At 38.9% G+C, this 25,609-nt stretch overlaps 1 protein-coding gene across 1 annotated transcript in view; it reads right to left on the bottom strand.

Annotated features, from left to right (window-relative positions):
* The window catches only part of nhsb (Nance-Horan syndrome b (congenital cataracts and dental anomalies)), a 75,133-nt gene extending 51,491 nt beyond the window's left edge, over positions 1 to 23,642 (bottom strand). The window contains exon 1 of the mRNA XM_052111525.1: positions 23,359 to 23,642. Coding sequence (XP_051967485.1) covers positions 23,359 to 23,642 — 284 coding nt within the window. The remainder of the gene's footprint in view (positions 1 to 23,358) is intronic.
* Between the last annotated feature and the right edge of the window lie 1,967 nt (positions 23,643 to 25,609).

Raw genomic sequence — 25,609 nt, 5'->3', positions numbered from 1 at the left:
CATCTTAAATCAGATGTTGTATGTTAGAGCTACATGTCTTTGCATTTTTAGTCAAAGCACTCTAATGCTGCAATTTACAGTGCAATGGTTTTTGGATATGGTCAAGACGTTGAAGTTTATTCCATAAGGCCCTTACAGTCTGAACACAAACCTCACTTTAGAACTATTACATAAAACAAAGTTGTTTTCCTGGCTCACTTTCCACTCTCCATGAGGCATGCGTTTTTGTTAAAGGACAAAATTAGCAAACAAAAGCTTGCCCAGCTCCTAAATAAATAATTTTTCAGGGAACACAGTATGTTTACATGCGTAGTAATAACAGAGTTACGTCAAGGTACAGTCTGTATTTTTCTGTCCAAGTGCATGACAAAATGTGTAATCAATCTGTACAAACAGTATTACAATCTGTATCATTAATCTATATTACAGCTGAAAACAACTGGCTTCACAACTCGCTTTTGGTGCCCCTCTGTGGACATTTCACCCAGAAAATGGAGCTCAAACGTGACCATACGCCAAACAACACTTACCGCTTTGGCCACTGGGGGCAGTGTTTCACATTTCGGTTAGCACAGACCGATTTCAGCTCAAGTAAAGTCAACCAAGTGTTTCTGATTTCAATGTGAGATCAGACTGTTTAAATTAGAGCTGTCACTGAACTGAAACAATTAATCGTAATAAATATCATAATATGTGCAAAAACATAAAAAATACTGGGCAGAGGTAGATTTCTGCCAGACTAACAATCTGCCTAACATCTCCTTTTATGTTCCATGGAAGAAAGAAAGTCATACAGGTTTGAAACAACATGTGGGTGAGTAAACAATGACAGAATTTTCATTTTTGGGTGAACTATCCCTTTAAATTATATATATATATATATATATATATATATTTATATATATTTATATTTATTTATTTATTTTTGCAGCTGTTATGTGTTATTTATGATCCCTGCAACAAACCATTGATCATTTTAAGTTAAAACCACATGCACATATGAACTTTTACATAAAATATAAAAATGTTAATTCATTTGTATTTGTATAGTGCATTTTACAATGCATAGCAGCTTTACAAAAATAGACAAAAATATTTTTTGGAGTGTGCAACAGTGCTCAAATACAGCAGCACAGTTCACATTTATAGCTACGATGCCATGTCATCATCCAGCCCTCTCTCTCTTGCTGTCTTAATTATGGCTATTCCCTCTGTTGAGACTCACTCAGCCAAGATTTTCCTCTCTGTTTTCCCCCAGTCTCTGTCTGTCTGTGAGAGCGAGCCCTCTCTTGAAGCACACACAGCCAAACAAACACTTCTCCTTCTGTTCCTCTGACAAATATTACAAGCTTTTCCTTCAGTCACTGAAACTGAGGATTCCCACCCATTTTAAAGAGACAGGCAATTCACGATCTTAAAGGTGAAGTGTGTCATTTTGGCCACTCCAAACAAATTTGCCAAAATAATAATTGTTTCCGAACAAGTTCCCCAAATATTATACTGCTCCTTTCGCTCAGCTCCCAGACAAAATTGTCCAGACAAACTAGAGAATAAAACAGCTAAACAACTTAGAACAGGTACATCTCCAAATTCACACGTTAGGCCACTCAAACAAACAGAGCAATGTTTAAAAAGCGCCATGGATCCATAGTGTTGACCAGACATTAAATAGCCTAAACAATGATAAACGACGTCATAATTAATGAAAAAGCTAAATTGTAAAAGGTAACAAAAAATAAAAATCTAACCATTGTTAACGATATTGCGACTAATGAATTGCACAAAATATAGGGCAGTAAATAGATCGAAATTTGTAATCGAATTAATTAAATGACACTTGGAACGTCTCAGTTTGGTTGCGTTGCATCGTAACAGCTTTTTTAGTTCGCCGTGTCCAGTCACACTTTGAAAAACAAGTGTTTCTCAACTGGTGGGTCGCAGGTCTATTCGGACTGGGTCGCAGGACAGCAGGGAAAGAACGATGCCATAGTTCTCCCGTTGAAGATATTTCGGCGGCTGCCCAAGTGACTGAACATTAGGAATGCCCAGGCAGATTTAATGATAAACTTGCAATCAGCTAAAGACTTCTCATCTGCACTTTCACACGAGTGTAACAGAACCAGCTCGCGATCATGATCTACTCTTCTCTCTGGCACGTGCGTGCAACAACCGGGCATCCCTCGAATTTGTGGAGCACAGACCTCAAAGTCTGATGTGACCAATTTCAATTCTAGTGAGACTTTCTCTACTCAAACAGTAGGCCCCCCTGACATGCCATCATCACCTTTACAAAATTGTTTCATGATTTTCCATGAGTAAAAGTAACTGTTATATTTTGATAAATGTTATAGTTTCATATGAAATAATCTAAAGGTAGAATCTATTAGACCTCATTTTATATCAACAGTGGCAGCTGTAGTTAAAGTTTCAAGATGTGTTTCAGCTAGAATAGATTTTTTCATAAATACTACAATTTGTTATAAGTTATGTTTGAAATTAGGAAACAAACGGGATAATAATGGGCTCATATAAGTAAATATGCTCTTAAATTTTTAAAAGGGGGGAGAGAAAACCTACAGTATATGTTAATTGAGCAATATCACACGAGCAAGAGTGCGATATGGCCCTACATCAGCACTGCTGAGATTTGGCTGCAGGTCGAGTGCCGTAGGTAATCACAGCAGTGCTGATTTAGGGCCATATAGCACGACTGAGAGGGTGATATTGCTTATATACAACAGTTCAATGAACAAGTCCATTTTTAAAAATGAGGAAAAACGCAGTACGGTCATAAAAACGCATTTGTGCATGGAACTACTTTCGACGGATCAGAATCGGCCGTTGCTGGTTCAAAACAAATGATGCGTCCAAACCTCTGTTAGCAATTCAAAATGTTCACTTCAGAAATAGTATCACGGCTTGTGCTGTTTCTAACAAGTTATTGGATAAACAAGGATGGATGTACATTTGTGTGTGTATGTATGTATGTGTGTGTGTGTGTGAGAGAGAGAGAAAGAGACACACACACACACACAGAGCATGTGCGATCACCTGTTGCCAATCTCTAGCAGAGATGCTGTCAGCTTTCTGAAGGTCAGCTTTCTCAATGGAAAAGTAGCCGTCCAAGCGAGCATTTCTCCCTATTTCGTGGTAGCCGGTGCGCAAAATTCGTTCACTATAGAAACCTCAATTTTAAACAGCACGTCCTGTCCAATGTGGAAAGTCCGGTAAGAGGTAAGCACCTTGAGTTTTATAATTAATCAGTCTGTTGTGTCTCTCAGATGTGATGAGGCATAATGCTGAAGTTGTTAGTTTAAAGCCGTTTAAAGCTATTTACTAGCTTTAGTAGTAGCTATACAAGCGATCACATAGTGCTGATTAATGTAAACAACATGTGCATTCACTTCACGTCATCTAACTGGCTCATATTACACATAACAATGATCTTTTACCACCACCTGCTGGATAACATATGTAGCTACAAACAGTAGCTCTTAACAGATCTACACTACTCTTACACTTTAGTTTAGAACGGCACAATTTTTTTTACGCGTACTTTCAAGTTTCAATTATAATAATGCATTTGTTCAAAAAAAAAAAACTCCTTTAAGTGTCATTGTAACTGATAATAATAATTGTGTAATACCATATATCGTGAAACCGTGATATTTTCTGAGACGGTTATCGTCATGACAGACACATCTCACACTCTGTGGAGCAAAGCTTTTCTCTGAGAACTCGAGTCGAACTGCTGTTTAAACCATCTGTACATCCAGCCAATCGAAGGAGGTGGTTAATGCTTACCCATAGTGTCCTCTTGATGCGTGAAACTTTTTCCAGATTCCTGACAATGACATGTTTTGTGAGAATCCAGTCATATATACAGTATATATAGGGAGAGGGAGGGATGAAGAGCGATACAGACTGACTGAAGTATAAGACATGCAGTTCACATGTATAAATTCCACTTGTTTCATCATCATAGATAGCACCATGATCAAAGTTATACCGAGATCAGTGGCATTTCAATAGCCTGATCAAAGGAGGAAGACTAAGTAAAAATGCAAGGAGTCTCTGACCAGATATTTCCCCAGATATGTCTGATCTAACGTGATCTCATGGAATTGATTCTGCCATTCTGTAATTCAGAGTTAAGTATTACCAATATGATCGCATCGCATCAGACATTTTTGCATTCATTCAAATGCGTTTAACTTTTCCATGTGATGCTACTGGAACCAGGAAGTAATCTCGTTCACATAAACAATCTTGAGCGTGATTCTGAGGGTGCATTTTCGCTCAAAAATTACATTTGACTCTACAGACGGTTAGGTTTAGGGTATGGGTTTGGGCATATGGTTAATAAAATATGCATTCCTATCTGCAAAGAATGCAAAAGAAGTGCTGCACAGGGTGTAAAATCTCGGTGCTCTTTGGTTGCTTGGGATAATTAAGCTCAAAAACAAAAAATAAAATATTCCAAGGCACTCGAATTGTGTAGAAAAGTTAAAAAGCCTTTATTAAATCATGGCTTTTAGAAGTAAAATTGGTGACAGATACACCTACGCGTTGCGGCTTATGCCTTCGTCAGGGTGTGTGTGTCAAAATATGCATTCCTGTTGACTGTATTACATCATTTTCAACTAAAAATACAACTCGCTTTTGGCGCCACTCTGTGGACATTTCACTCAGAAACTGGAGCTCAAAGAGCGTTTTAGTGGGCTAGTTTTCTGTTTGGCTAATGCACAGCACTTTTTGCTGTTTACAGAGTCTAGCGCTGCCACAGAGACAGGTGTGATTTCATGTTCCCAATATTTTTGGATATAAATAACTTGATATAAATAGTTAAGAACGGCTTAAAAGAATTATATACTGTACATTATAATGCATGTGACTTGAGTGCACTTCAAGAAGTATATTCTACCAATACTATTCTCTTTATGTGAGTCATGTGACTCTCTGCAGATGTGGAATATGGGACCCTTGAGTTTGAATGCTTTGGAAAAGAAAACCAGGCGGTTGTACTTGATTTTTGTACAATTCAGAGGCAAAAAAAAAAAAAGTAACATAAAAGAATTCCCACCTCACTCAGCCCCTATAAAATAGAAAAAGACCCAAAATGTAAAATGAGGCTAGTACTGTATTACCTTGATTTAGTTATGGTGGCAACTCCCAGCTGAGAATTGGCTGTATCTATCTATATTTTATCACAAAACATATTCCTATCACCAAGTCTAATAGCATTTCTGGGAATGAGCCTCGAGTGGAATTATTTGTGGAAAACGACATGATAATTGCTCACCGAGTCGAACTGACCTAGCTGAGAGGGCAATAGGTCTTCAGACATGGTGTCTGGTGCTTTGTGGCTTATAATGAAATCTGAAATAATAACAATTACATATTAAGTATTCATTAAACTGCATTCTAGATACAGTATAACTGAACTACTAGACTTTCCTGATTTGTGACAATTCCTAAGAAAACACCTTACAAAACTGACACTAAAAATTTAGTGTTCAAATTACATAAAGAATAAGCCTATATCTTTAAAATAATAATGAATATAGGCCTTTATATAGTCTGTTATAATTTATAACAATTGGGATTTTGGTGATTTGGTGAGACGGGCCACTTCTATTCAAATTAATGGGAGAAATTGGAACGCCCAACCAAGAAGCTTACGCCCAACAGTCAACGAATGTAGAAAGTCCCGCCTTACAGGTAAAAGAGCCAATCATTTTTTAGATGCAGACATCTCCTGTCGATCATCTCGAGAACGCGCAGGCGCTGTAGCTATACAAGATGTGAAAATGGCATTTTCTAGAGTAATCTGATGTAAATAAACACAATTTATGATACCAGCATTGGCAGATTTTAATGTGGATTTAAAATATGTTCTTTGATCATAATCTTGACCAATTGTATTTGAGGTTTTGGTGTTCCCCCATTCAAGTAGATAGGAACTGCACTGTCATGGCTGGAAATTGCCTCCCAGGAATATTATAAAAATGGCCAAAAGTGGACTGACTTGCTAGATATATTCAGTTGATTACATTGAAAATCTGGTATCAGAATGTAATTATAAAACAATTAAGCAAATGTGCGACACTGACCATGTTCACTCCTTTCTACAAAAGGTCAGATTTCCTTGCTTACATTTAAAAAACAAAGATGCTCTATGGATATTTCTCATTCCACGCCAGTTCGAGTGCATGCTGTCTTTAAAGCAAAAGGGGGACGTTATAAAATGTTCTATTCAAATTTTCATAAGAAAATCTTCATTACAATGTAAAAAATATATATATCATTAATGTACCAACCTACTGAAACTATACCAATCTGCTCTTCAATTTTAAATGTACTGTTAACCACTAAAAAAGTGGTTTGCCTCTTATTTAAAAGGAAGAACACTTTTTATTAACCTCTTCATCGGCTCCTCTATTATGTGGGGTCCCACAAGGGTCGATTCTAGGACCCTTACTATTCTCCATGTACATGCGCCCACCAGCCTCAATTTTTCAGAGATATGGTATGTCTTATCCTGCTATGCTGACGACTTCCCAGCATGCTTGGACAAAAACAATCATCAATAGAGAATGCCCTAAAATGCTTCGCTGATATTAAGTGCTGGCTGGCAGACAATTTCTACAGTTAAATGAGAGCAAATCTGAAGTCCTGATTTAGTCCTGGGTTATTAATACAATTATTATTTAATTACTTATTTTTAAAAACGATTAACAATCGTATTTTATCTAATTGCACAATGATGATTCATCGACATTATAGACATTACAGTTCTATAGTCTGTTAATACCTGATCTTCTGTAAAGCTGCTTTGAAACGATGTGTGTTGTGAAAGGCGCTATACAAATAAAATTGACTTGACTTGACTCTCAGCCCCTCCAAGTCCTCTTTACCTGGACTGGTCGACCAGCTTGTTCTGCAAATGAGCAAGTTCATGAAAGGAGCGTTGGAGTGATCTTGAACTCATCGCTACTTTTAAATAGACAGATCAGTGCTGTTGTTAAGAACAGCTTTTTCCATTTGAGATCAATTGCAAAAGTAAAACACTATCCAGTAATTGTGATTCACTCGCTAATATCGTCAAGGTTAGATTACTGCAACTCATTGTATACCGGACTGCCTCAAACTGCTTTGTCCTGTTTACAGTTGGTCCAGAATGCAGCCGCTAGGCTCCTTACAGGGTCTAGAAAGTCTGACCACATTACTCCAGTATTAGCATCCCTACACTGGCTCCCCATAAAATGGAGGATAGATTTTAACATTCTGCTATGTATATAAAGCTCTATCTGGTCTCGCACCTCAATATATCTGTGACCTTCTTGTCCCTTATTCTCCAACTAGAGCACTTAGGTCAGCTGACCAACGTCTGCTGAAAGTTCTTCATTGTCGCTACAAATTGAAGGGCGATCATGCATTTGCTATTGTAGGCCCCAAACTTTGGAACAAGCTTCCGCTTCATATCAGGACAGCTCCGACACTCTGCCTTTTAAAATCTGCTTTTAAAAACACATTGTTACTCATTTACTGTATCTGAGCTTTGTGATTTGAGCTTAAGTAATCGAGTCATCAACTTGTTTTCTAAAGAAATTCTGCCTCTCTCTTCCTAATAGTGATAATTTTTGGTCCATATGATTAGCATCAAGTACTTTAAATCATTTAACAGTTTGACTGTTTCTCTGCTCGACCTTCATATTTAAGGCTTTGCTGAAGAGAATGCAGTTTTCTCTTCCTTCACGGTGAGCAGGTCTCAGACAGCCCTCATAGAGAGCCTTCATGTGCCTCCAATGAAAATAAAACTGCATTAAATATTAAAAGCACTGTCAAACCCAGAATCAGACCAACTCTACGGAAAAACTAGAGCACTGGGAAGGCTGGAAGGCAGATCAAATCTTGACTCTAGAAGCCTTTTTTTGCGCTTTTATTTAGCCGCATACTCTAAAATGTAAATAAACATGCATTATAGACAACTTCTATAATCTATAAGTATATATATATCTCTAGACTAAGGATGAGCAAAACTAAATGTATGCCAAAGAAACGGGTCGACTAATTGGTCTTAAGGAAGCCCTGTATAATTAGGTTGGTTTCAGGTTTAACTGACCCGGATTCATTTCTTAGGAGGCGTTCACAAAAGATGTGTTCATGTGTTTAAAAAAAGCTGGACATGGTGCAGAGGAATGGAAACTAGACAAACTAGTTTACCTTTCTAACCATCCCTATGCTTCACCGCTTTGAATGATATGTGATTGTGAATAAAAGATTAGACAAGACAATACACCCAAACATAAAAGAACATTCAAGCTTTACTGCAGATTATACGGGTAACCCAACAGAGCGTGCCAATCATGTACCTTAGCAGACAGAGACAGCACCTGCCACAAACCCACACACACAGGTGCTCTCTGACTCCAGCATTTGTCTCTGCTCAGTGGGCCGTTCTGTTTTGTGGAAGAGCTTTTAGGATGGGGGTACTGCTGAATGAGGGGGCGGGGGGCTTCCGCTGAGTTCAGAACAAGTCTGGGCACATGGCGGATGGCATGTTGGTTTTGAGATTAATACACTGTGGCCCTGATGTTTGAACAAAGTCCTTTGGTTTAATTTGGTCACCCATTTAATTTACATCAAATAATACTTCAAGATAAAATAATGTGTGGGGAATGTTCACAATCATCATGTTGTTCCAAACCCTTGTGACTTTCTTCCTTCCGTGGAACACAGGAGATGTTAGGCAGAATGTTAGCCTCAGTCACCATTCACTTTCATTGCATCTTTTTTCCACAATGAATTTGAATGGTGATCCACAGAACTAGTGCTGCAATGACTAATCGATAAAATCGATAATGAAAATAATCTATGACAGATTTCATTGTCAATTCGTCTCGTATATGTCGCATGCTTTTGTTTTTCGTAATAGTTTGATTAAATGAGTGGTTTAAATAAAAAAAAAAATTTACATAATGTATAGCATCCGACATTAACATTTTAATAGAATGCAAGAAATAAAATTTGGCACTTTTTACCCAAATAATTGATAAGTTTTCATTTGAAAGTTTAATTGTCAAAATGATCGCTGGTTGCAGCATTACACAACAAAGCCAAATGGGTTTGGAACAACATGAGTGCGAGTAAATGATGAACTAAGCTTTGGCTTCAAATTTAAATATAAATGCCGGGGAAAAAAAAGAAAATAAATGAAAACTATCCCTTCAACCCTCAATTGTCTCTCCCTTTATTAATATTAAATACTCTGCATCCAAAGACATTAAAAGAAGTTGAAGATCCACGCTGGCCCTGCTGTCCTAACTAATTATTCCTGAGGTCAACTCGCTTTCATTAAACAGATGTTAAGATGAGTGACAGCAGGGGGTGCTGCCCTTATAATGAAATATACATTACATACTGTACCTGCATATATACATAGATCTACAATTTCTATAGGCACGTGAAGTCTTTGGAGACTTGATACACACAATTAAGAACACACATTAAGCCTATTATAGACTTAAAATAGAACTAGAAAATCAAATATAGACTTTTAATAACTTTTTGGCCAAATGTAAAATATTTAAATAAATATGAAAAACAGTAAAAAAACAAAAAGGTAACATAAAATGATCCATGTTATTATTTTTCTTAAATTACATCATACATGTGATGCATGTGACAACTTCCCCAAAATGACGTATGCTATTTATGAAAAAATAAATACAAATACGTTTATTCTGAGAATACACAGTGCGCACAGTTTAAATGAATAGTTCACATAAAAATTATAATTCCCTCATCATTTACTCACCATCATGCCCTCTCAAAGTGTGACTTACTTTCTTTTTCTTCTTCTTCTTCTCCTTTGCAGTATGTATGATGTGTTTATATCCAATGCAAGTCTATGGGGCCAAAACGCACAAGTTCTTAAAGGCAGCATAAAGGTAATCCATTCGACTCCAGTGGTCTTCTGGAGCAACACAATTGGTTTTGGGTAAGTTAAATGCAAAAATGTTACTCCTTTTTCACTATAAATCTTGACATTTGCAGTCTCTTTGGTGTTATCATGTAGTAAGCTCTGTGCATGCGTCAAATGCCTGGATGTGTAATGTTAAGCTCAGCCGTTTTTGGGTGAACTTCCTTTAACTGTGTTCACTTTTTAAGCTATTACAAAAATATGATGATAGATGAGTATTTTAGTTATATATATATATATATATTAGGGCTAAATTTGTAATCAAATTAATTACATGGTGTCCCGATTAATTAATCGTGATTAATCACATTTAAACACATATACAAATATATGCTGAGAAAGCCCTCATATAACAATATTTCAATATATATTGATAAATAATTATACATAGTTATCTAAAAACATTTGCTGGGGCAATCAGAGGTAAAGGTCAGCTTAAATCCCTGAGAGTAGCCCAAAGCCGCAATTAAACCATAAAATGTATATTTCTCCCTCTTACCCTATATTTGAAGTAAATTATATGCTAAAGGTGTCATTCTTCCTTTGTGTGCCCCATAATAAATTACCTGAAAGGAAGTGGAATAACAATGCTTGCCTTTCAATTGTGTTAACCCCCATGTTAAAGACAGCACAGCCCCAAGGCAAAGAAAACAACACCACAAATACTTTCGGCATCTGAGCTGTTGGAATTAAAAAATTGTATCATTCCACCCATATATTTTAACGTTGAACAAGAACATCAGAAATTCCCATCTTTGAAACGGTTATCTAACTTGCACAACTAACAACTTGTTGAAACTGAAATAATGAATTGCATATTAATTGCCACAAATTATTACCATCTGAAACACAAAGCACCTTTATTCTTCTTTTATGCTTTCTATCCAAACTTATGCAGAAACGGCTATAAGCGAGTCATTCATAAGTTCCAGTGTTTCCCCTATATGCATTTTGCAGCGGCGCTGCACCACTGATGAATTATGAGTGCCGCTGTTGGGATTTCACATGGTTAATTTAATATTCTTGATGCAACATAACGCTTGCCAGTCCCAGTAGCTGCTTTATACACTGCATAAGGGGCCCCACCACACACAAATACACGCACTTACTCACAGTGACGTCGCCACATAACAACACGTATCAAACTCGCTTCATTTCAAGTGGCCCGCGAGCTCATTTCTGAAACGTAGGATGGCGGGGGATCACAACATTTCACTGAACAATCAGTTAGCGCTTTCCTCGTAGATATAAACGATCCTTCCCCTGTCATCTGTATATTTTTTGGAGTGCATTTTGCTCAGTTCAAAAGTGGAATGAAACAGCGTTACACAAACGGAACAATTATCAACACGGCTTAATCATAGCAGCACGAGCGCAGAGCAGGTGCAGTAATCCACAGACTGGTCAACCGAACAACTATTTTAATTGCACATGTGAACCTGTGAGATGCGTGGCAGGGATCACTGCCACTGATCAACTGAATTGTCTTTAGCAAAACTCTTATGTCTCGGTGTTTTAAAACAAACAGCCTCCACATCGTAAACAGCACAGACAAAGAAAACAGGAGAAAAGGCATTTCAATTCTCAGATCACAGCGCTTACAAAACTTTACCATGAATTTCCTGCAGTAACACTATCTGTACTGTATTACCTATGGTAGTTGTGGCAAAAAAAACGTTATAAATATACTTAGACTGCGTTTTTTTAATAACAAAAATGCCATAGTTCTTTATATAGAAACCATAGTTACTAACCATGGTAATGAGTAGCCATGCATGGTTTTATGGTTACCATTAACTATTACAAATATCATTGTTAAAACTATAGATCCTATGGAAGAACTATGGTGCATTTTCATAATTATGGACCAAGTTATCAGTTTTCCATCTGTGTAAAATCTGTACATTTGTAATAATCTCTGATTGTAGGAAAATGTACGTTTTTTTGGTTTACCGTCAGAAATTCCAAGTCTGTAGTTTAATCAGTAGGATGAAAGGAATCTGTAAAGACCCAATTTATTCACACTCTCAGCATATTTCAGTTTAGCCATATAAAAATAAGGTGTTCATAAAAGCACTTTACCTTAAAAATGACCTTGACATGAAGTTTGCCCCTCTTTGCAGAATATGCGCTCAGGAATGGCTCCTACAGTCAAGCTAATGGCTGGCATGTGTGTGTTTGTGAGGTGTGTGTGTGGGGGGGGGGGATTCAAACCGTTGAATCTTTGATCAAACATCAGCTTAATTCCATCAAAACTTAAAAAAATAAAAATGCATGTATGCATGTCCTCGTAGATGACCAGAGGCAACACACGAGCACTCACAGTAAACTTGTTCTCTATGACTGTCTGTGAGTAAAAATGGTGGGTGAAATCTACAAGTACTTAAACCATGGGCTGCAGCAGTCCCAGAAGTCGACCAATCAGAGCTGAGAGTGCAGTGGCCTGGAGCTACGAGGATGATGTGCTGTCCAAAGCTACTTTAATTCCAGGCCACTGAGACTCATTTATCTATGATCCTCATCAAAATGGAAAAACCGAGAACTCTCGACCTATTATGAGACAAAGAGAGAAAGGAAGATGTGTGTTTGTGTGCACATGTGCATGTGTTCACATATCCTTTTGCCATATCTTTCATATGCATATTTACTGTTGTATTTGTGTCTGTACAAACAACCAAATGCTTCCTTTTCTGTTCATGCATAAATGTAAACAAATGCAGCGGTTCTCAACTGGTTTTGAGTCAGGATCCAGGATATTTGACATTGGATATTTAATAGCTACAACACATTGCCAAATTGATTAGTCACATTGGTTCTCAAACAGGGTGCCGGGAGCCATTGGGTGAGCCACAGCAAACTTCCCAAAGACCAGCAAGATGACTCAAAATTATTTAAAATAAGTTATATTAATATACCCAAACTTAATTCAATTGCAAATAAATAAATAAAAAAATGTAAATGCATGCCTACAACTTGTAAAGTGACTGCTCCTGAAACTTCTGGAATCACTCAATTAATTCCGATTATTATCTGAATCTACTGACACTTCTAGTTTTCGGTTGGAGGGGGCCATTACATATTTTCTTGCACTATGGAGGCCTTGGAGTCAAATGGAAAGAATACCACTGATTTATCATACAAAACTAAATATTATATAATATTTAGTTTTGTATGATAAATCATACAAAACTAAATTTTTGAATTATTATATATATATAATATTTAGTTTGTATGATAAATCAGTATTCTGTATTTACCAAAATGCAAAACACTGCCCCCAGTGGCCAAAGCGGTATGTGTTGTTGGGCGAATGTACACATGTGAGTATAACCGGTCCTGCTCGACATGCTCCAAGCAGGATTCGAACTGCTGCCAGCCAGCAAGGGAGATGGGTGTGCTAATGAGGAGGCTAAAAGCAACAGCCACTAGCGTCAGTCGCTAGTGCCCCTCCTGAGGTTTACACATACCGCACAGCTATCACGTACCAGTTGGCTTCCGCGTTGTGCGTATGGACATATGTGAGCTCCTTTTTCTGGGTGAAATGTCCACAGAGGGGCGCCAAAAGCGAGTTTTGAAGCCAGTTATTTTCAGCTGTAAAGGGTATCTAAAAAAAACAGGAACGCACGTTTAATAAACTTAAATATCAGTGGAGTACAAATGTAATATTAGAGGGGAAAATGCAACCTCTGAAACGCTCTCATCACTGATTATGTGAACTCAATAACTTGCTGGTTTCAACAAGGGATCAGAACCCAGGTCTCTCATGCTCCTGAAGCAACACACTTTCAGTTGTTGTTTCACAGGGGAAGGTAAACAAACTGGAGCTGATGTAAAATGTCTAATTAGAGGTGGCGCTTGTCGGCGAGTTGGCATAATGTGGCCCATCCTAGGGTACCGGAAACAACGTGATGCGTGATCACATTGTAGTCCTCTAATTATGCTCCCTAGCTCCCTATGTCATAAATCAGAATTTAGTCATATATAACATGAATTCGAGACAAGTATTGGTGTTCATCCACTGAACAATGGGACACTGATGACCAAATTACCTGCGACACATATTACAATGTTGCACGTTTCAATGCAGCTGACATTAATCAGCAACATCGCTGTATAAATGACACTATTGTGCATTTTCATTATAACAACTATAATATTGAAAAGATTGTTTCCCTTTCATGGAGTTAATTCCAATTTTTATTATTATTATTATTGTTTTTCAAGGTTGACGCATGTCAAGCAACCTGTCCATGTTGACATTGGCTAATTTGGCTGGTTTCTACCAAGTGATGAACTCATGCCAAAATACGTCAAACGTTGAGTTTGAGAAAATGCACGGTTTAGATGTCAACAACAAAAGATACAGAAAGCAATTATCTACACCCTTTTAAAAGTCTATTTATTTTGCTACCCAAAGGTTGAATTATGCTTAGTTGCATTTTATTATTTGCATTTAGCATTGTTTTTCCTTACTGTCCGAAACAATCAGAACAGATCTTCGACCCATTTTTAGGTTGTGACCCACCTTTTGAGAATGACTGCACTAGTGTGTGTGTGTGTGTGTGTGTGTGTGTATAGAGAGATTGGCTTTTAAACCTATAAGACAATGAATTTGGCTTCAGGGGCTCTTAGAGCATATACAGAGGACGCTGCAGTGGGCTCTGTTAAAAGGTTAGAACCCCCTCTCCCTCAGGACTCTATTACCATTCAGCTTCTGTGTGCTGGTATGACCAAGGCTGGGTATGACTGCCCACAGCAATGGCCTAATCTAATGCTGCATTCACGTGCTTGTTGGAAGATCCTACTTCCCACTTCTGAAGTCGTAATTATGAAAAACGTCACACTTAAGCTTTGTGTGGAAAGAATAGGACACATGTGGATAGTGGAATTTTTTATCAATAAATGCAAATACAAGTGAAATATGCATATTATGCATACTGTAAATGGCTGTACAATTAACCAAATAAATAACTGAGATTACAATTATAGCTCTAACAATTAACTAATAGTGAAAAGTGTCAATTACAGCATTCCAGGTGTCCTCCCACCACATCAAAATTTTCTATTTAGTATTTACAGCATGTTTTTATTTTTTGGTAGCGGTTGTGCAGTTGTTTGTAGCCCTATTTGCAGATACTGTAAATAAATGTACAGCTCTGGAAAAAATGCAAGTAAAAATAATAAATTTCTTTGGATGTACTATTTATAGATATGTGTTTAAGTAAAATATTTTTTAGTGTTTTTTTTATTATTCGGATGAATCTGCCTGATTCAAGCCTCAGTGAAGCACCCCCAGATCATTACCGATCCACTAGGCAGGAATCGGGCAGATTCGTCTTTGCGAAGGATGCATGAATCAAGCCACGTACAAGGTTATCCTGGAAGAAAACTTGCTTCCTTCAGCTCTGACAATGTCCCTCAACTCTGAGGATTGTTTTTTCCAGCAGGACAAATGCTACACAGCCAGGTCAGTCAAGGTGTGGACGGAGGACCAGCCAGCCCAATCTCCAGACCTGAACCCCATTGAAAACCTCTGGAATGTGATCAGGAAAAAGATGGATGGCTACAAGCCATTAAACAAAGCAGAGCTGCTTGAAATTTTGTACCAGGAGTGGCATAAAGTCACCCAACAGCAATACGAAAGACTGGTGGAGAGCATGCCAAGATGCATGAAAGCTGTGATTGAAAATTAGGGTTATTCCACCAAATATTGATTCCTGAACTCTTCCTAAGTTAAAACATTAGTACTATATTGTTTAAAACTGAATATGAATAGCAAGTATTGACGCTGACTTCCACCCTTGGAGTCGCAAGTTCGAATTCAGGCTTTGCTGAGTGACTCCAGCCAGGTCTCCTAAGCAACCAAAATGGCCCGGTTGCTAGGGAGGGTAGAATCACATGGGGTAACCTCCTCGTGGTCGTGATTAGCAGTTCTCACTCTCAATGGGGCGTGTGGTGAGTTGTGCATGGATCGTGGAGAGTAGCATGAGCCTCCACATGCTGCGAGTCTCCGCGGTGTCATGCTGTCACGAACCCCGCTCCCTCGCTCCGCCCCCTCGAGCTTCCTCGCTCGTTTTGCTCCCTCGGGCTACCACGCCCGTTTTGCTCGCTCGAGCTTGCACGCTCATTTTTGCTCCTACGAGCTCACACGCTCGTACACTATCTCCCCCCTCGGGCTCACATGCCCGCTCCCAATGGCCAGAACATTATGTACACCTGCGCCCGCTCTCAGTCACCACATTAGTTTCACCTGCACTCGTCTCATCACCTATCATTGTTTACACCTGCACTCGCCCCTATATATTTCACAACCCGTTCGTCTCACTCCTGTTGGTTATTGTATTTAGTTTCCCGTGTCTTTGCCCCCCACTAGTCTCGTCTAGTTTTGACCTCCTCTCGTTCACCTCTTAGCTTGCCAGCTCCCCTTGTTTCCCTGTCTTTTGCTCCCACTAGTCCCGTCTCGCTGATCCTGTTTACCCCGGCTTTGACCCTCACTCCCCTCTACTACTCTCCCGGATTTGCCCCTTTACTCTCTTTGATTCCCCGGCTTTTGACCCTACGCTTCCCTCGACAACTCTTCACTGGATTTACCCTTTTTCTGTACTTTTGCCTGCCTGCAATAAAACGCAGTTTGACTTACATTGTGACTGTCTCTTCTTGTGTGGGTTACACATGCACAACGAGCCACGTGATAAGATACACAGATGCTCTAAATGACAATATTTTTATTTGGAATTTGGGAGAAATATTGACACTACTTTATAGAATAAAACAAAATGCAAAATTAATGTGTTTTAATTCATGAGTGGATTTGCTTCAATTCTTACAGACAATGCAGATTTCTTTCAGTACAAAGGTGGGACTGTTCCCATTACAACCAAAATTGGCATGGGTGTTAAATGTAAGAAGTCAAAGGTCTTTCTCCAGTCATTAGGAGTTGAGTCCTCTCACTCTAACGTTTTCCATTCATTAGAAAAACCAGCACACTGACGATATACTCCAGGAGAGATCTTGTCTAATTAAACAGGACCGGAGGCAGGCAAGGTAATTCTCTACCCAACCCAGTTTATCCTCGCTGGGGAGAGCAGATCACAGGCATTCTTACTTCCAGAGTGGAGAGAGAAAACCTTCCCAGAATGGATTAGAACCAAGACTAGACAGAATTCAAATGTAATGTTGTTATTTCATGCAAGTCAGTGATTTGATGAGACCCTCCAAACACTTTTATCTGACCTTTCAAATATCTCAAACACTCTCTCTGTGCAAAACTCAGCGGTGAGTTAAACAACACTACATTAGAGCTAGTCAAGTGAGTGCATGTGTTTAAGCTTGTCTGGGCATAGTACAGTTACTCTCTTCTCCAAAACATGAACCAGCGACTTTTAGGTGAGCATATTTTATCACATCTTATTCACTCAACAGTATTTATGCAAATTGTTTAGCTGCTAGATGCAGACAAAACTACAGACTGTTAAAGAAATGTCAGTTTATATGCACAACCCAAAAGCTGAATGAAATCTTATTATAATAAGCCACGATAGGCATTTTCTTTTTAAACACTTTTCTACGTGGGGATAACGGTTAACGTGCAACTTTGCGCTTTGCATTTAGATTCTGGGCTCATCTGATTACCTGTATATAGTATGTGTAATCAATCATGTGTATAGTGAATTTGGTCTTCAAATATCGTTTTAGTACTTTGAGCCATGTTAAGCGTTTTTCACATTAAACATTATAGGATGTCCCAGATTATGTGAAGCGTCACTGAGCCTGCCTATAGATATATCCTGACAGTAGGTGGGTTTCTATCCAAATATTTATGCACATTTTGACAGTGGCGGAGCTAGGGGGTGACCAAGGATGGCCATGGCCACCATGGACTGAAGCCTGACCACCCCATTGGCCACCCCACACACAATTGACGTTTTTGAGCACAAGACTTAACATGTACTGTACTAAAATTCCTGTGCCACCACAGACTGATCGCTGGCCCCAGCCCAGCCACCCCTGTGAAAAACTCCTAGCTCCGCCCCTGCATTTTGAAACTGCGTATAAGAAATCACAAATGGCAACATTCGATATGCGAATAAACGTTCTAAATTCGCTTAAAATGTAATGCGTTAGGAGGAGGTGGATTTTCTAGAGTTTCGTATTAGTTAAAATGCGCATTAAGGTAATGGAAATGGTTTATCCGCAAAACGATGGTGTGTTTTGACCATTCGTGCATGTGTTATAAGTGTGCAATAGCTTGATGTGATTAGCCCACCGAAAGGTCCGACCTTGGCACACAATTCTTTGAACATAGCATTTGTCATTCGGAAGCGTTTAACCCACAGCTGGTCGATAAAGTGGGTCCTCACAATCCGTCAGAACAGTTTTGAGAGCGGGCGCTCCCAGGTATGCGGAAACTGGCGGTGTGTGAGATACTTGCTCCAATCTTGCAAATAAAACTCTTCCTGAAGCAGGTAGGTGATTCAGCTGCTCCATCATGATGAGACAGCTCCCTCATGATAATGCGCAAGTTTTGTGAGGTTGGTTTATTACATCTGTTTAAACGAGATATGTGCATATTAGCAGACGGTATATGATATTAGTTTTATTGATATTTGCCTTTTTATCATTAGACAAGACAGTTTAAAAGTTACCAGGAACTGTTGAGGAGAGAGAGGGAGAAGGAAACGGGAGAACACTTTAACATTATGAGCTCAAGCGCATCTGCCGCGGCTCTGATATGCGGACCGTTTAAATGAGACTGTGTTGCACACCAGTCTATTATTGTAGTAACACGTGGCATGTACATGCATGTAACAACAAAACTTAGGCCTTGTTCAGACTGCCACTAAAAATCAGATTTTTGGCATATCCAGATCGTATCCAGATGAGTTTTTGATAGTCTGGACAGCATAAAAACACACGAAATCTGATTTTTCCAAATTTGATTTAAACAACATTGGGAGGTGGTTTCAAATGCGATAGAAATCAGATTTTTTTCAGATGTATTTATGCAAATTGTTTAGCTGCTGGATGCAGACAAAACTAAAAACTAAGAACAAAATTGAGGCTATGGGAGTATGGGAAATGCATTATGCTTGAATTATTTAATTATGTTTCCTTGGTCAGAAAGAACATCTGGGGCATTTAAATAGCTGTTAAAAAGAATTAAGAGGTAGTATTTTGTAGTATTATTTATGTTGTGTGTTAAAGGGTGATCTGTATTCCCCTCAAGTTGGACCCTGTTAATCTCAGTTCTCATTGTACATGTGAAACTGGAGTACAAGCATAAATGTGTTTTTGTGGAGAGTTACGTTTATATGATGATTGACCTAGAATCAGTTATAATCTTCATTATTTAAGATGGGTTACTGTATGACCTAAATTTGGTCCCATTCGATTAAAATTATTAAGTTGAAGCAACAAAACCTAAACAGCAAATATAAGTTAAGTCTACTTGCATCTAGTTACCTCAACTTAAATAATTAGGTTCATTCTATATGAACACCAAGTTATGTGAACTTAATTTAGTTTTGGAGACACCATGACTCAGTCCATTTGAGGGAAGTTTACTCAATCAATTAGTACAGTCAACTTATTAGGGTTCAGTGGCAGAGCTAGTTGGTGACCTGTCCCATTGACCACCCCACTCGCAATTGCTGTTTTAGTAATTGTTTTGGTCATTGTTTGGCACAATTTAGTTCTTTAGAGGTGACATCATCTCTGTACAAATGTGCGCACACCAAGGTCGCCAAACCTCTCTGTCCTGGGTGTCATTGCACCAACCCACAGTCCGACGATATAAAAATGCTGCCCGCACATTTCGGTGCCACCACAGACTGATCGCTTGCCCCTGCCTGGCCACCCTTTTGAAAAACTCCTGGCTCCACCCCCTGTTAGGGTTTTCAGTGTACCATATGTAAACTAATGTACTGGGTTGGGACAGTGCTTTACAGTGAAATGTTTGTTCCCTACTTTATAATAGATATTGTTCTCCTTTCATCAGGCTCTTGTGAAACTCTTTAATTCTCTGAATAAAAAAACGTAGTACTACCCTGGAGGGGAAGGGTCCAGTTTAGTTATGTAGGTGAATAAAACCAGACACCTTTCCGATTTCACATCATTCTGCCCAGCTCACAAGGACATTACATGCTTTGAACTCTGTAACATAACAAATAGAGACAAGTCCTCCAAAACTAGACTATTGCACATTGATTCAGTAACATCATGAGAAAGTTGTAGGGGTGAAGTAGTTTTGGTCAGATGGTAATAACCAATGTAGAGGGAAAGTGATTATTTCAGCAGGTCCTAACTTGACCTACATGCCTTAATCTTTTTGGGTCAAATCAGTTTATTTTTGAACGTTGTACGCATCGGCAGCAATGGAGTGAATTCTCCACAATTCGAACTAATATGCTTGTGTGCCTCAAAGCAGAGGGAGAAATCTCAGCATTTAACACCATATTTCTAGTGCTGTATCCATGCACCGGATTATGCCCCACTGTAGCTTAATATCCTCTTATAATTAAAGCTATACAGCAGCAGCCAGTGCCAAGGCTATGGTCCATATGAGGCAATGATCTCCTCTGAGGCTTGACAAGGATGCTGCATGGGGATTCTGTATTTATTTCAAAGCATGGGCCTCATGTCATCGGCCCATCCATCTTTAAAGGAATATTCTGGGTTCAATATAAATTAAGATCAATCCACAGCATTTGTGGAATAATGTTGATTATCACAAAAATGTATTTCGACTCCTACTTCTCTCCTTTATTTAAAAAAAGCAAAGCAACATTCTGGGTTCCAGTGAGGCACTTACAATGGAAGTGAATGGGGCCATGCCTTAAATGTTAAAATACTCACTGTTTGGGGCCTGAGTAGCTCAGCGAGTATCGACGCTGATTACCACACCTGGAGTTGCGAGTTCGAATCCAGGGCGTGCTGAGTGACACCAGTCAGGTCTCCTAAGAAACCAAATTGGTCCGGTTGCTAGGGAGGGTAGAGTCACATGGGATAACCTCTTTGTGGTCGCTATAATGTGGTTCTCGCTCTCGGTGGGGCGTGTGGGGAGTTGTGCGTGGATGCCAAGGGGAATAGCGTGAATAGCTATGTCTCCACGGTTACGCGCTCAACAAGCCACGTGATAAGATGCGTGGATTGACGTCTTAGACTCGGAGGCAACGGAGATTCGTCCTCCGCCACCTGAATTGAAACAAGTTACTACATCACCACAAGGACTTGGAGCGCATTGGGAATTGAGCCTTCCAAATTGGGGAGTATAGCCACGGGACGTAAACAATATGCGTGTAAACATGATTTTAGTGTGATAAAACCGCTTTACCTTTTCTGTGTGAAGATATGTAAGAATTTACAAACTTTGTTGCCATGACGACGTAACGCCGTTAACCCTATAATCCCAGGAATTACTTATTAGACATGTAAAGTTAAACATTTAAATAATACATGAGTTATAACAGAAGAAATAATGTAGCGCAGGGCTCCAGACTGCGATTAAAATGGTCGCAAATCGACCAAAAATAATTGTGACAATTTAAAATCTATTCTCCACTGGCGACAGTCGGGTTGTGTGCATTCGTATGCGGTTTCATCAGATATCATCTTGTGAGTTATTGAAAATATTTTTACAACGCGCACCGCCAGTGTGTCTCACGCTGCTTTTCACCTGTTCTGTTGTGATGAGCACGCTGCACCGCACGCAACAACAAACCCAGCGCGTGAGATTCGTGAACAAATGACTCTTTTGAACCAGATCTTTTTCATGAATCACCCGAAAAAAATGGAGGGTTTGAACTCAGGAGCTCAAGTTAGCAGTTTGAATCAGACTCACTTTCTCAGCGAATCAGACATCAGTGAGCTCACAACTGGGAGTGCAGACATTTCAAAATAAGAGTCCCAAGTGAATTTCAGGCTTCTTTATAATTAAATGTCTGTTATTGTATACCACTTTTTTTTCTGGTAATTATGGATTGGGATTGGAGAAGCACAATAAACTGCACCTGGGATTTAATTCAATTTACACTTTTGTAGTCTCTGTGTCTGGGGCCATCCGGTAACAGTAAAGAAAGACTAAGGCAATATAAAAAAAATATATGTGCAAACATTCATTGATGGTCAAGAAGACTACACACTACTATATGCATACTATACCATATCTGTAATGTAGATTCTGAAAGGCAGTACTAAATAAAACAAATCTTTTATCCCTTATATTTGTATAAATTATTAAAGGACTGTGAACATTTATGAGACAAATGGGAATGCAAACTTATCTTCTCAACTATACATCCTGTTTATTGAACCTCCAATTAATGGGTCATAAGTTGACTTTTCTTTGGCTTGTTTTTGAACAGCAATCTAAATAGAGAAAATCTTTTTCCAAATGGTTTACAAATTATTTTTTTTTAGTCTGGAGCCATGTAGAGCATTTATACAATTTTAAGCATCACATTTCTGCCTATAAACCTCCCAAATATTAGCCCCATTCACTTCCGTTGTAAGTGCCTCACAGTAACCCAGCTTTTTCTTTTTTTAAATCACATGAAAAAAAAAAGGCACATGCTGCATCCAAGCATGCATGTTCAACCAGCATACTTATATTCTCTCCAAACCCATATACAAATGTTTCATGTAAAATGTCTCATTTCATCTTTAAGCGAGAAGGACAAATGTTTAAACGTCACATCACAGATAACCCTTTGGTTTAGGTTTCTCTCTTACCTTTAATTCTGATACAGCCTCTGGGTGAGTGCAATTCCAAAATACATGATTTCATATTAAACCAGCTTCACGTGCGCTCCCATAATAGGGATGTGCCAAAATAAACATAATAAATAATGTGTAAATCAATGCTCGTGCAACCAAATGTGATTATGCAACCATACGTTTTAAAATCTAGTTTTTAAGTTGTTTTTTTTTCCTGATAAACACGCTTATATCATATCTGCATAGATAGCTGTTGCGTTTATCCATGTTAATAAGCATGTGAGCATTGGAAATAGCGGACCGGAGCCATGGCATCAACACGCCCCTCTCTTTAAACAGCTGCTCAAAATGACCAAGACTCTCTCCTAATAGCGTTAAAAGCCCAGTGACCATGCATATGAACGAAAACATTATTCTGCAACAACTGAATAGCCTACTGTGTTGAAATAGGCCTACGTTTTTTCGGTTGGCAGCGAAAAGCGCAACCGGTCACGGTGCAGGTGTTGGTTACGCATACAGGCGTGTGACACATTATAATTTGGTCGGAGGCAGTTTCTAAATGCGAGTTGATACATAAAACCACCACATTCATTCATTGTTGCACCACAAACATCTCACGATCAACTGTGCAATAATTTACGCGCAAACCAAAATGGTACTTACGCACAGCCTCCAGTTTCGGATCCAGCGCACTGGCGGTTTGCTGGATTTTGCCTATTTTGATCTGCAGTGCCCAGACCCGTTGGTTTGTGCAGACGATTTCGTTCTCAAGCTCGTGAAATAAGGAGCAGGCGCTTTTGGCCAGGTCGGACAGCTGCCGCAGGGTCCGGGATAGAACCACATTGCTGATGGAGCGCAGATCCTCGAACCGCAACCCTTCATCATTGGGGATGGGATGTCTGCACAGCAGCTGAGGCTCAACGATCCGTTTGGCAAATGGCATTTTGAAGTAGATACATGCAAATCCCCCATATATAAATGAATCAACTAATCCAACAGAAGATTCTGGTGCCTGTCAAGCAAAAATCCATGAATCCTCCGCGCAACCCGCCATCCCTTCAGCTCTCCCGTCAGAGGAGATCACATACGGATGGAGGTTTCTCAGTGAAAATCTCTGCTCCTCTGAATCTGAATGACTTTCGGAAAGGCTACTGTTTTTTTATTTTCTTCCCAGGGCTTTGAGGCTGATGTTCAAGTGGATGAGAGAACGAGGCTGTGCAAAAACACGGACTGGTCTACTTGCGTCAGGACGGGAGTTCTCCGTTACAAAACTACAGTCGGTAGATTCACCCAGCAGCAAAAATACGAATACTACTATGGTACAGGCGTACATTTGTATTATTACAACAATAATAGTAATTATTATTATTATTAATATTAACAGTGTTTTTTTTTTTGCTTGTTTTTTTTCCAAAAAGTTTAACACCGGCCTATAATTCTATGTAATTTACAAAATGTCATTTAGAAATGACATATCTTTTTTTTTTTTTTTTACAGAGAAATAACTTTTTTCTTCTGTGAAAATTCGAACATCTTGAATATGAATTAGGTCGTGGTGACGTAACTATGTGTGCAGGCAGTCGCGTGATCTAATTAATATTCATGAGCCAATCCATCGCCATAGTAGGATTCGAACACCAGTCAAAACAAGTAGAAACACGTGACGCATCTGATCTCATTAACTTGCAGTGGCGGTCTGTTGGAGGATTTTTCGGAAATCCAATCTCAATGTGTTTCATTATCATCTTTTTTTGCTGTTAATTATGTTCCTGCACACATATGATATATCCATGCCATCTTAAAAAAGTCTTATTTACAATTTCACAATGATCTATCCACAAATATTTGTCAATAATAAACAAAGGGAACCAATCACGCGGTGTCATCTACAGACCAAAACAAACATTTATAAATTCCATATCTACTCACCTGTGTGTGTAGTTCATCTCCAATCGCCTCTTCTTTTATTGAGGGGATATTGTCGCTCAGTCTTTCACTTTTGAGATCCTTCAATTATTTGGATTTCATTGACATTTTGGTCACATATCCAGGCTAACGATACTCTGAAATGATATTGAAAGCTGATTGGCTTGAAAGGTTAAGTCTGATCGTGATTGGTTATTCATGCAGGAGGCCAGTTTTGTAGCGATAACAACCATTTAGACTCTTTTAGAGTAACAACCAGACATGGGGACTTGTGACTTGGTGACTTGGACTCGAGTCGACTCGAGTCGCTATTTTTATGACTTGTGACTTGACAAAAAATAAAATACTTGAGACTTGACTCGGACTTGGAAGTTAAAGACTCGGGACTTGACTTGAGACACGAAGACTTGAATGACTTGAGTGTTAATGTCATCATGTTTTCAATTTGAAGATAAAATATGTAAATTATTTTAAAAAATAAAGTTGATCCAGCTGGAGCGCAGGCTGAGAATACTCACGACACTATAGGCTATCATCAGCCATGCCCTCTCGTACCTTACGCACACCACGCCCACTTAAATCAGATAACACATCAACATGTCAGCCGAGGGGTAACGTTACCGAGGGTCATCGCTTTCGGCTTCAAAAATTATTATCAAGATGGCAAAAGACGAACAGCGCTTTGCAAGACATGCAACGTTAAGATCGCGGATAGCCAGACGACAACCTCCAATTTCGTCCGCCATTTGAAGAGCCATTCTGCCCAGTAAGTGCTTATCAATTTGTTAATTTTATCTGGTTAGTTGGTAGTTAGCTAATGTAATAATAGCAGGGTTCCCACGGGTCCTTGAAATCCTTGAAAGTTTGTGAATCTGAAAAAAAAAATTCAAGGCCCTGGAAAGTTCTTACATACATATATCTATGTAAAATAAACATACATAGATACAGGTCCTTGAAAGTGCTTGAATTTATTTTGTGCAAGAA

The sequence above is a fragment of the Xyrauchen texanus genome, chromosome 39, assembly GCF_025860055.1.
Source record: "Xyrauchen texanus isolate HMW12.3.18 chromosome 39, RBS_HiC_50CHRs, whole genome shotgun sequence".
NCBI lineage: Eukaryota > Metazoa > Chordata > Actinopteri > Cypriniformes > Catostomidae > Xyrauchen > Xyrauchen texanus.
The sequence above is the reverse complement of the archived record's forward strand: the minus strand, read 5'-3'. Positions and strand labels throughout refer to the sequence as shown.